This window comes from Argiope bruennichi, chromosome 3 (assembly GCF_947563725.1).
Source record: "Argiope bruennichi chromosome 3, qqArgBrue1.1, whole genome shotgun sequence".
Taxonomy (NCBI): Eukaryota; Metazoa; Arthropoda; class Arachnida; order Araneae; family Araneidae; genus Argiope; species Argiope bruennichi.
In genome coordinates this window covers 114,081,611-114,094,605 of record NC_079153.1, presented here as the reverse complement: position 1 = coordinate 114,094,605, position 12,995 = coordinate 114,081,611, and the positions used below count along the sequence as shown (strand labels likewise).

General features: G+C 31.3%; 1 protein-coding gene across 1 annotated transcript in view; it reads left to right on the top strand.

Moving 5' to 3' along the window:
- The window catches only part of LOC129963343 (glucose dehydrogenase [FAD, quinone]-like), a 39,110-nt gene extending 28,296 nt beyond the window's left edge, over positions 1-10,814 (top strand). Inside the window, exons 8-12 of the mRNA XM_056077662.1 lie at positions 1,301-1,454; positions 1,554-1,702; positions 4,343-4,520; positions 6,379-6,601; positions 9,859-10,814. Of these exons, the coding sequence (XP_055933637.1) occupies positions 1,301-1,454; positions 1,554-1,702; positions 4,343-4,520; positions 6,379-6,601; positions 9,859-10,033 (879 nt within the window). The 3' untranslated portion in view covers positions 10,034-10,814. The remainder of the gene's footprint in view (positions 1-1,300; positions 1,455-1,553; positions 1,703-4,342; positions 4,521-6,378; positions 6,602-9,858) is intronic.
- Positions 10,815-12,995: the final 2,181 nt, after the last annotated feature.

Here is a 12,995-nt window from a genome sequence, read left to right as displayed (position 1 = left end):
TTCCCGATTATGCTAAACTCTAAGTATATTTTTCGAAACAGCGATACATGCTACAAATTGAAATTCTCATCAAAAAGTTAAATTTTCAGTGGTTATACTAAGCTCTAGAAACGTAGTGAGAAATGTTGCTATTTATTTATATTACCGAAATTCCGAACTACGTTAAGTAATAGGTATAATCTATGTTACACATAGTATATTAATATTAAATTGTTCCATAATGCTTTTAGTCTATGGAATAGAAGAACAGTGTGATACGCAAGGAAAGAAGAGAACACTTTCAAATAGAAAATACAAGCAATTAATCTTAAAATATTATACATAAATTGTACCTTGTTTATAAAAAAATGATTTACTATAAATATAAAAATAAAATGAAGTTTACACTGCAATGTTCAAGCTTTAAAGAAACTAAATTCATAATTTCAGCAATAATTTTGAAATATAATAAATTTCAATTATTTTTCCACAAATCAAAATAATCGGAGTGAAAGTTCCTATTCGTATTATCTTTATAAATAAGTGAATATAAAATTGATAAAGCTTTGCTTATTAGTCAAATAATTATATAACAGAAAATTTCATTTAATTTATTTAGTATCGTAATATTTAATTTGATTGTGTCTTTTACAAAGTTAGTGAATTACCAATTTTGGGAGAAAATGAAATAAAACTGTGATAGAAAGCCATATCTAGGGTCCGGGTAAAGACAAAATCGCTAAATAACAATTTGTCTACTACGACAAAAGATAACCCACTACGGATGGTCGAAATCGAAGGGGGCATTTTCAATAAATGCGGTTAAAAGAAGGGGAAAGCAATTTTGAATTTTTCTCGTTGAGAGCTCGCAGTTGGAGAAATTTTTCTGATTTTGGTTTCCGTAACCCAACGGTTAAAGTGATTAGATACAATTAAAGTGGTAATTAAAGTGATTAGATACAATTAAAGTGGTAATTAAAGTGATTAGTGACAATTAACTTGATAATTAAATTGATTGGTGATAATTAAAAGTGAAAATTAACAGGTTGATTATTTAAAGAGAGAAATGTATATAACTATCTTATGCTCATTATCATAAAACAGAGGATTACTGAAAGAAACAGATATATATTTTGAATTGAGCTTGTTAGATTTTATGCACTGGTCTGATAATGCAATAGTTGCGCCTTTCTTTAAAATATAGCCGAAATTATGAGGCTTCATTTCAATCGAATGCTTCTGTTGGTGAGTCTTATATATATTAAGCCAATTATATCATGCCAATTAATAATTGGCTTTATTACTTGATTCTTATTTCCAGATACCAGTGGTAGCTGATTTGCCTGTTGGGAACAATTTACAATCGTTTGCTATTGCTCCACTAAATTATCAAATAAATAATCCCAACCTTAAAACTGTCGAACAGAGACTTGCAGACGATAGTAACATTGAAAAGTATATTTATCGTAGAAAAGGTAAATTTCTTAATCAGTTATGTTTTTGTTTTTTTTATTCTGCGTCTTTAGTACTTAGATTTTTGATATGATGTAATTAATATATTACATTTATTTCAGGAATTTTGGCATCATCCGAAATTATTTCTGTGTTATCTTTCCTGAAAAATTTGAATGAAACAAACCCGTACGACTTCCCTAAATATGAGATGTACTTTCTGGAATTCCCTTTGATTGTTCCCAGGAATCAAACAAATTTCAAACCAGGCGTAAGCATTAAAAATATCTGTTTGTGTAAGGCTACAAAATCTTTATTCTAAAAATATATATTAAAATCTTTAACTGCAAAAATAATATACAATTTTAATAATTGTAAACAAATAATTCTAAAAATAATGTACAATTTTAAAGTATTAAAAAAAAAGAGTAATTGCCTACAGGTAGAGGATAAAATATCGAGGACATCTTTAAGGAATTCAGAAAGTTTTATTTATAAAGTGTAGGACATCTTTATCATATATATATATATATATATATATATATATATATATATATATATATATATATATATATATATATATATATATATATATCCTGTTTAATTTCCAAATTTTTATCTTAATTTAACTCATATTAATTACATTCTAAAATGTTTTCTTATTTCCTGATATCCAATTCCACTTTTTATTTAATTATTTTTAACACTCGCTCTAGAAAACCGATGAATTCAGCAATTTCTGATGCTCCGAGTGAAGGAATAAAAATCCTTAATGTTTAAAACATTCTTTTAAAGATACCTAAATTTCCTCATCCTCTATCTGCATTTGTCAAGGAAATTCCTATCAGAATCTCATTGTAAAACCAGTGAAGGGAAAAGTGTTTCCCTTTTTCTAATTTTCTTTTTTTCATTTGTACCCGGACGTGGAAAGACGTCTTTTGATCATAACTTATTCCTTGTGGCCTCGGTAGCCTGGCTGGTAGAGCGTTGGATTCACGTCCCTTAGGTTGCGAGTTCGAACCCCGACGGCCGAAGATTCCCCGGTTGCTTGGCGGCTGACGCGCGTATAAATCTGTCGTGGTCACAAAGTCCTCCAAGAGGAGAGTAATACCACTGGGGGCACTAGATCAGGGGTGATTGTTCACTGATTCAGGTCTAAATTACGATCTGTGGGTGAGTGAATGAAGTCCGCCCCGTAAAAAGGGTTGTCGCATGTGTGTAGCTGAGTCGTTCTCTTGGCCCCAGATGGCGCTCTATAAAAACAAGAGACGCTCCCCGCCGGCTTAAAATCGCTGTCTTCGTAACAGCGGGCTTGTTCATGGCAAATGCCATAAGAAACAACAACTTATTCCTTGTACGAAAATTATGCCTCCCGTGGTGAAATAAATCAAAGTTTTAAAATTTCAAAAGTTTCTTCTATTCGACCATGCAAGTGCTATATTATGTTATCTGGGGACTGAGATCACTATATGAAAAGTGTGACTTCGTCAGGTTTTTCAACAATGGCTTGGCAGGTCTTTATGTATGAATTATAAAGTCCTACACTTGCAAAACTGTCCTTTCAGAAAAAGCAACGTTTGCGCCATCAAATGAATATGGTTGGTCAAAAGGTCCACATAGTCATTCTCAGTCATCCAGTTTTCTAGGATTATGATAGATTTTACAGAAAAGTATGATAGCCCTACCAAATCACGGTAGAACCATGATTACACTAAACAGTTGGGTTAAAAGCTAACAGAAACATAATTTTATGATAGCCATGATTTCAGAAGTTGATTCCCCGTTAGTCTCTTGAACTCATATTTTTTCATATATTTTTGATTAAATTTTATGATTGTGACAACACTTGCGAGTCCATTTTATATCCACATCAGTCAGAAATGTCTTCCAAATTGTTACCATAGATTCATTTGGGCAATTTCCCACTCCCTTTATATTTGTTCTAGAGGGAACTGGAATCTTCCTGCTAAAATTTGTGCAAACAGGAACAATCACATTAAAAAAAAAACTTTTTTTAAAGGAAAACCATGGCTGAATTTGCCTTATAGGCTTAGTTTAATTGACATTCAGTTGTTTATAAAAATTGATATTATTACAATTCTTAAATAATTTTTCACTGCATCGCAAATTAGTCTCATAGTAAATGAGAAAGATTTACAAATAATTTTAATGGATAGTGAAGGGATGTAAGAATAATGATCCCGGCCTCAATGACGAATTTGATAAATTTTGCATCAAAAATTAATTTTTCAGCAAATATAAGAATTATGGTCTAATTAGTCGAGATCCGCAGACCTTTCTGAAAAATTTCATAATCTCACACAAGCGAAAATTCTCTCTTTTGAGTGTTGATCGTAGAACTAGCTCTATAGATGTACTCTATGCGGTGATTTGCAATTGCAGTTAACTAATAAATTTTTGATACTGTGGTTGTTTAACAACGTTTTGCTGTTTGCTTATCGGTTGCTGATTTCTACTTGTGCTGTCTTGGTTGGCTTCGGTTGGAGACTGAGATTTTCTGATTTTTTATCCTATATCCAAGATATGATTTCTGGAATAACTTCATTTATTATAATCTTATATAACTCACAATTTTCAATAAAATGATTAAGGTATATGACTGAAATAATATGGACTAAGATTCAATTACATTTCAGATAGGAACTTTTAACTTGTATACTCCTGTTATTTTTTGGAAATTTTTACGTTCTTTGCTTCCCAATTTTCTATCCTTATTTTCTGAACGAAATGCCATTAAAAATTACCATGACTATAAGATTTCCCTAAAATGATCCATTTATTCTAATTTCTCATTATATGTTATTATTTTCTGCTTAGAAATGATAAAGAACAGTCTCATCGTTGCATATTTAAGAAATATTTAGGATTTTAAAGGAACTTTTTATTTCAGGTTTTTGAAAAAGTATTTGGAGATTATAAAGATACGCCCATCTTTCTGTGTGGTGCCATGCCAACGCAACCTAAAAGCAAAGGCACTGTCCGATTGCAGTCTACCGATCCGTATGCTCAACCACTGATTGATCCCAACTATCTGGCGGATCCAATGGATGTTCAAGCGATTGTGAATGGTAAGTCATTGTATTGATGGGATATTCGTTTATTAGGTGATAAGTTAAAGCACTTAACCTCATTCTCATATATATATATATATATGATTTTTTTTCTGGAAGACACAGATGTGAAAAATTTTAGCTAGGAAACTTCAGCAATCATTTATTGGCAAATGGTAGAAGATCAGGAATTGAATTATCACGTGAATTCAGCCTGCAAATTTACCTGATACACACCACACAGTTTGCTTATGGAATCTAGAGAATAAAATCGATTATATTTTGATTCATTTTAGCTCAAAAATATAATATTGTCATTATTATCTGATTGTTTAAATGGACTCACTATACTCAAGAATAGGAAATGTTGCTTTGAAATAAGAGTCCCTTTCTCTTACTGAAAGGAGGCACATTGATCCAGCGGGAGTGATCTTCGGGAAATTTTCCATATACTCTCTAGTAAAATAATACTCCATCCTCTATTTCCGCATGAAATTTTGGACATTGGTAAAAGCTGTGAAAATCACGAGTACTCAAAATTTTATTTTCGGAATTCCTTATGTGAATGCTTTGTGCTTCGTAGTGAAACAAAACAAAAAAGCCAAATATATATTTTAATCACTTTTTATTAACTGATTCAGACCAAAATTTGGTATAAGACTACAATTTTATTAAAAATTCACATATCAAATTCTATTTATTTGTCATAGTATTTTAAATTATAGCATTAACACTTTTTCTAAGATAACTTTAATAAGGATCTGTATATTTTAAAAAAGTGTGTCAAATTTTATTTACCTAAGTTGTTGAACCCTCCCAGGGAGGGGGCACCTCGGAATGAGGATGAGATGCTCCCGGCATGGTGGTTGGATCTCGCCACCCTGGAGGGTACACAAATAGATGGGGGATCTGACTCCTCCCATCGATGACGGGACGTACTTCCTTCGGGGAGGGTTGCACCATGGCCGGTGATAACCCTTAGGACTCAACCACAGTTCCCGCCAATGTTGCTGTTGCGGTGGTCCGGTCATTCAGCATTATGATTTAAATCCGTGTGCCTTCGTGGCGGGTAGGAGAATCAGTTGATTGACTTACCTAAGTTGTTGCGTTTTTTGCATGCGAAACTACAAACCGACAGATGGTCCAGCCTTTGATAAATTTTATTCCAAATTTGAAGCAGATCAACACATTAGATGCTGAACCATCTATTTTATTCATCTCTTTCTCTTTCGGGTTTTTTTATAGTGTATTCATATGTATTCAAACAGCCAGATAAACAAACTTCCTTTTTGAGGAGGTCATACAAAATTTGATAAAAATATTCAAATTTCGTGTAAAGGCCAAAATTCCATCCAGAAATTAATAAGTCTTCAAGTGTAAAAACTATATTCCTTATTAAATTCCATCCATCTAACTCAAAGCTTTTTTGAATTTATCATGTATATAAAAACACAGAAAAACAATTTTAAAAGTACTTTTTCAACTTGCGAAGATTTGAAACATAGGGATTTCTCAAAATCTCCAATTCAAATTTTTTGATTACTTTCTTTTTGCATGTTTCCAAATTTAACAAGAAAGTAAAAAAATTATTAAAATTTTATGTGGTAGCATATTAAAAAAATACTGGCATAAAAGCCTGTTGCTCATTAATTGTATACTGTGACGTTGCTTTCATTTGAATAATTCAGTCACATTTTTTTTTCTTTCTGCTTTTATCTTTGTATTATAATATATGTTAATATACGATTTTTTTCAATTTGTTACAATCAAATTCAATCTTTCTCTTCATATTTGTTCAATAATTTTTATTTTTATTGGTATATATTTCTAAAACATTTGTCTTCTATATTTTGTCATTTTTGTTTCATTCCCACAGGTCTGAAAACTTGTCAACAAATACTTCTAACCGAGCCTTTAAGAAAAATTGGCGCCAAAGCTTTCGATAAGCCCAATCCTGGTTGCGCAAACCTCGTTGATAAAGGCGACAAATATTACGAATGTATTGCAAGAGGCGCCATTCTTCCCATTTCACATGCCGTTGGTACCGCCAAGATGGGAGATCCTAGCGACCCCACGACGGTTGTGGATCCCTTGTTGAGGTAGGAAAAAGTTCACGAAATATTTTTTAGCATTCTTTGCCTATTAAGTATAAAACGTTTATTTGTGTTTAATGAGTGCCCCCCCCCTCCTGATATTTGACTTTTGAACTTTCTAGTTGAGCAGTACATATGCCGTAAATAGTGCCAAAAATATATATAAATAAGTGGGGGAAAACATAAAAAAATGATGGTTGTAGGGAGACAATGTTGAATATCTACGAAGGAGAAGAAATGAATAAAAGATTTGTCGCAGAAAATATTGCTGTTATTTATTCCTTAAATATAAAATATATATTATGTTCTCTCTATAACAAATTGTGTTTATTATATATATCATATATAGTACTATGACTTGTTTGAACATTGATGTATTTTTCAATAATTTCACGTAGTTTGATATAAATCATTATTATTGTTATATTGCTTAAATATTTTTATTTTTTATCATAATTTTATGTCATGTAAAAAGGATTTTGTATGTAATACAATAACTATATATTACACATAATGCACGCCGAATTATAAATTATTCATAGTACAGTTTCTTTACAGTATTACTACACGAATCCCAATGCTGTTTTCAGTACGGATACATAATAGATCCCTCAGTGTTCTTTTCCTTCATCCAGACATATAATTGTCTTTTACATACAATATTAAACATAAATAAATAATTATGAATACGACTTACAGTTGTTGGTTTGCCATCTTTCGCTTCTGTCCAGATGAATCTCTTTTAAGATTCCGTATCTGACTAGGAAGAACTTCTCCCTGCTTTTTCTCCATCTTATCCAAAATGAAAATCTCGAAAATAACATCTCTCACAGCATCCACATTGGCAGCTGGAAGACCACGTTTGGCGAGGCTTCACGAAGTTACTGTAGCGCTACCTGGTGAAGTTGGCGATGACTGGATTTGAATCCGCATCCTTTAGTGGAGATGCCCGATTCTGCAACACATCTTGATTGTCGGGCACATTTTAAGCTTGGGCAATACCAGTTTTTGAATTTATCGTCTGACCAAGAAGTAGATAATATTAAATAGACTGTGAATCTTTGTAAAAAACATTCTTTTTGGGGAAAAAAATAGAAATAGTCACCTTTGGAGCTACTCAAATAATAATGACAACTCTATATTTATTTTTTACAACTAAAGAAACGACAACAATTAAAAATATTAGGATCCCAGCATCCATATGTGCTAAACTAGTTAACCTTATGCCGTGAATAATCAGAACCAAGCTATGACGTGTATACACGTCGAATGCAATACAAATGGTTTGCATTATCCTAGTAAAGGGAATAAGACTCCATTTTTATTAAATAAGGAAATTAACAATTTATCGTTAAAGAAATATTATTATTAAAAATTTAAAAATTGCCAAAGAAGGAAATTCAAATATTGTTGGTGTAATGGTATAAAATTGGACATAATGTTTTCCAAAAAAAGTGTAAGTTTTATAGATGTATTCAGTCAACCAACGTTAATGTCGACAATAGTTTTAGAAAAAAAATAAAAAAAAATAGAAAAAGTTTCATGAATCTTACATCGCATTGTTCTCACCAAGCAGAAATTACTAAGGGCCTTCATAGTCCTTGCCTTTTATTTATCTTGTTGCCATCGTTATTGGGGAATACGTGATATTCAAATAAAGTGCAGGGAAATTCTGATATACAAGTAAAGTATGGGGAATATCCAATAAATTAGGGAAAATAATCAAGCCATTTTGAAAAAAAGAACTACATTCTACGAGCAATAATTTCTATAAATCAAGTAATTTAACCTAAATATTTTTTTTTGTTTATAGCAGGCATATTGCTATTATAAAGAAAACACACCACTAAATGAAAATTGTATTGCATCTTATTGAAATTTTAAATTTTTATATAGAACAGTAATTTTTTAATTTCACACGACGTATATATGCGTCGGACGCATCAAAAAGATTTAGATTGACGTATATCCCTATCACTGAACTCTTTAAGGATCACCTCAAGGTGATCGCTCAGATGTAAGAATATTTTCAAAGAGGGCCTATTCTTACATCTAAAAATTGACAGAAAATCCCTGTTTAGAATCTCAGCCTGTAAGGAATCCTTGAAGTAGTCTCCAAATCAAAATCCTTATAATTTTAGGCATTGCAGTTACTTTCATACACTGGTACTCATACTATCACTCATCAAACCTTCTTATTGTTACAAATCTGTGATGTTGCTTCCCTGCATGGTTAGTTCAATCACTGGAAAGACCGTTTTACAATGAGCTCTGTTGGATGTTGATCGGATGCCGAATCAGTGATCTCAGGGTTGGCGACAAACTTGGAGATGAATTTGGCGACTTTGGCGGGAAAATAAATAATACTGGAATTTTTCAGAATTTTAGTAATAGAGCCAATAGGAACCGAGGTATGCCTGAGTGTTCCAGAACCTTCTCTGCCCACCTCCGTAAACTATAAAAGGCCGGCAGTCTCACGCCGAAGTCAGTCGTGTATTGAATCAGGGAAAGAGTCAACGGCTTATAGTTGGATCGGTCCCGCAAAGAGCAAGCACTGTGTAGAGCTCAAGCGATTGCAGAATTGAGCGGTGGGCCATGTCCTGGTGTTTATAGAAACAGCATCGAGTCGTGTGAGGAGTATCCAGTCGTATAGTTGTGAGTCGGCAATTGGATACAGCTAAAGCGAGGAGACAGTGGATAATTATAGGTTTTGGAGAGACCGTAGAGTGGAACTACGTAGATTCCCTTCTCCTGCTGAATTCTGTCTGGCTGCTTTGTGTACTGTGGTTGTTATTACTACCGATTACTACTTGTGGGCTACTGTTTGTTATAAGTACACTGCTGTGTGTTGCGAGTGTACGTCTGGGGCTGTGTATTTCTTGTCTGTGTATTCATTTCTTCGTGTTCAATAAAAGTCGTCGTTCATTACTAAAGGACTGTTTCTTCATCAACCAACAAATCGATCCCCGAGTTCCACAACAATATACTGGAACATGGGCAATAATGATGAGGATACCTCAACAAGTATTCCTTCTCCAAACTTTCATGCCACATCTAGGCATTAATGCTTGGAGAACACATCTGTTAAATTTAAAGCGTGCCATATCCACATATAGAAGAAATATTGTTTCAAATCTATTATAATCGCGAACATCGAGATCACTTGAGCAATAACCATAGTTGAGATATATGAGTAGACAAAACATGTTGCTTAAAGTCATATCATTCTGAAAGATCTTTAAAATATTCTTTTTTCTTTCTAGGGTGAAAGGTCTGAAAGGACTGAGGATCGTGGATGGCTCGACAATGCCAATTATACCATCGGCAAATTCCAACATCCCAGAAATCATGCTTGCCGAAAAAGCTTCAGATCTTATCAAACAAACAGTGCAATGTGCACCAAAAATAAGCATCGACATATTCAAGTTTAACTTCTAGAAGCAAAGCCGGATCACTCCCTTGAATTCAAGATTTATTTTTGGATATGAATATGTGCCATAAAAATCATCTTCAAAAATATAATATGAAAAAACAAGTTCAAAGCCAAATTTTCATTTTTCTAAATATTGAATGTTTGTAAATGAACGAATGAAATATGTTAACGTTCTTTCATTAAAATCCTCTGTTAAATTTAATATAATAAAATATTCACAATTTCTTTTGAATAGTTAACAAAAAAAGATGAAAAAGAAGCAGGGAAAAATTTGATGGAATGAAATTATACTTTGAGCATTCTTAAATGTTTGAAAAATCTTTATTGAATGAAGAATAACTTTATTCAAATTAATCAATAATTAAAATAGTTACATTATTTTACTAAGTATAGATTATCATGATTTTAAAAGGCATTGTTCTTATAATTTTGTTATGTTATATTTAAAAAAAAAATTTCTTAATTTTTAAGACATAAATTATTTATTATAATAATAAACCTAAATATTCTTCCTTTTTATAAATGATGACGAAAAAGCTAATTGCTAACATCATGATTTCAAATTAATCATCACTTAAAATCAAATCAAATAATCATTTCAGGGCAACCCAATTTATTTCAGGTATTAATTTTAAATCGTTAATATTTATCCAAAATTGTACAAAAAAAAACCCTTCCTAGATTAGACCTGTTGCCAAGAAATTGCTTTATTTATTAATGTAATCACATTACCACCTACTATTAACATTCTTGAGTCGCAATAAAGTATTTTTAGTGTTTTTGTCATTTCTGGAATCTATCCTAAAAATCAACTACTCGAAGCGTATCAAAAAACTTCTGCAATTCCCACTGAATGTTTCGTCGTCTTCCAGATTTGTTTAAATACATGTTCTGCTCTTGAAACATGAAACAAACTTCATAAAGTCATGCATTACTCATTATAATATCATCATTAACATACTACATCGCGAGCAGCCTGCCTGAGACATATTGGACAAGTTCAGACAAAATTACACTACTAATGTTTCTTTGTGTCAGGATTATAAAAGTGATAACTCACGAACTGCAGAGCTACCAATGCACTGAGTACGATGTCTTTTGACTCATGGAATGAGGATGTTTCTTGAAGTAATCTTACTTTTGGAAAATGTATAGAACAGCAGTTTTATTGATTTAAATTGTTAAATTAGCTATCCAAAACAGGCCTCTAAGTTTGCAAAAGAGTATTTTACCATAGAAAGAGTGAAGGTTCTCTGTGTGTAGATTTCTCTCATTTAAATAAAAAAAACTATTGATCTGAGAAAAAAAAATTAAACTAAAAAGCTATTCTCATTAAAATGCTTATAAAATGAACTGTAAAATGTTCACTCGGAAAATTTAATAAGAACAAATTTAGAAAAATATTTTCTTAACTTTTTAAATCGTGTGAAATTTCCAGAATTCCACTTAAATACATATTACATAATAGTAAATAATCGATAATTATTTCAGATCAACATCTGGTTTATTTTTTTTAAATTTCAATTTGTTGAAAAATTATTTTATTGAGAATGCTTATTAATGTTTTTTTAATTCTATCGGAATTCGCAAATTGACAAATAATTCTATCCTAAAATTTTTATTCTTCAATTTTAAATGATCTATTTTCAAACACAATAAACAAAACTGAATTTCAAATCGTATTTCACGAATATATTTATACATTTACATTTGTAAACACAACTATATATATATATATATATATATATATATATATATACACAAGCAGCCGCTGCAAAACGAGTTATTTTTTTTTTTTCAAAGTATAAGTTTTACGATGAACTCGGAGTATTTTATCTTGTGCACCGATTTATGTGCAAGTGGTACTTCCTGTGGCAGTGTGGATCACTACGTGCTGCCATCTGTTGGCATAGTACAGCACTAGTCCCAAAAATTCATGATATTTCTCGGATCGTACATAATATGATACTTTTTGAAATAAGTGAAAATTCATTTGCAACTAAGTATATGGTTTATTTTCTTTCGCTGTATTGAAAACTTATTAAATATTAAAATTAATATATCTGGACTTTTCAACTTTCCCAAAGATCTGAAATATATCAATGCGAGAATAAATGGTTGAAAATAAATAGTTGAATTTTATTTCAAAATAATACCCATTGTAACAACTCGATTCTCTTTAAATCTTATGTTAAATCTGGATTCAGATGATGCTATGAAAATGTTAGCATTACAAAACATTTGTTTAAGAATTTATTATGATATAACATGAAAATGTGACCATCTACATGGATTTTACTTGTAGTGGGATCTACTTAAATCATAACATTTACGAACACATAAATCCAAAATTAAATACTAAAATTGGTTTGAAACAAATAGTGACCAATGACAGAAAAAAAAGCGCATTGCCAAATACAAAATAATAATAATGCTGAAAAAATGTTTCCAATTAAAGTGAGAATATTATGAATCAGAAGACTTCAGCTCCTTAACCTTTCAGCATAAGAAGTGTATATAATATGTGAAGTTTTCTATGCCATAATTTTATTCTATTAGCTTCGTTTCACCGTGCAGTTCTCTCTCACTTTAACTTTTTTTCTCCCTTGCAGTGTAGCCTTCTCTGTACATAATGTTCACTGCAACACTCAAATTAAAGCTGATAATCATAACCGAATTATAACAAAGAGTAAGCTATTAACAAAAAATGTTTTTCCAAAAATAAATTTTAATTATAATTCAAATAATTGATAAATAAAGATTTATTTTACATAAAAATAAATATTTTAACTAAAACTATTTACAAATAGTGCATATAATTTGAAATAATTATAGAAGAAAATTTAAAAAAAAAAAACGTTCCAGGATCGAACTCTATTCTCACAGATGCAAGGTTAAGAATTTAATAAACACCCTGTCTTGACGGTCAGCGACGGTGACGAACTAATTAAATATAAGTTATGCTGA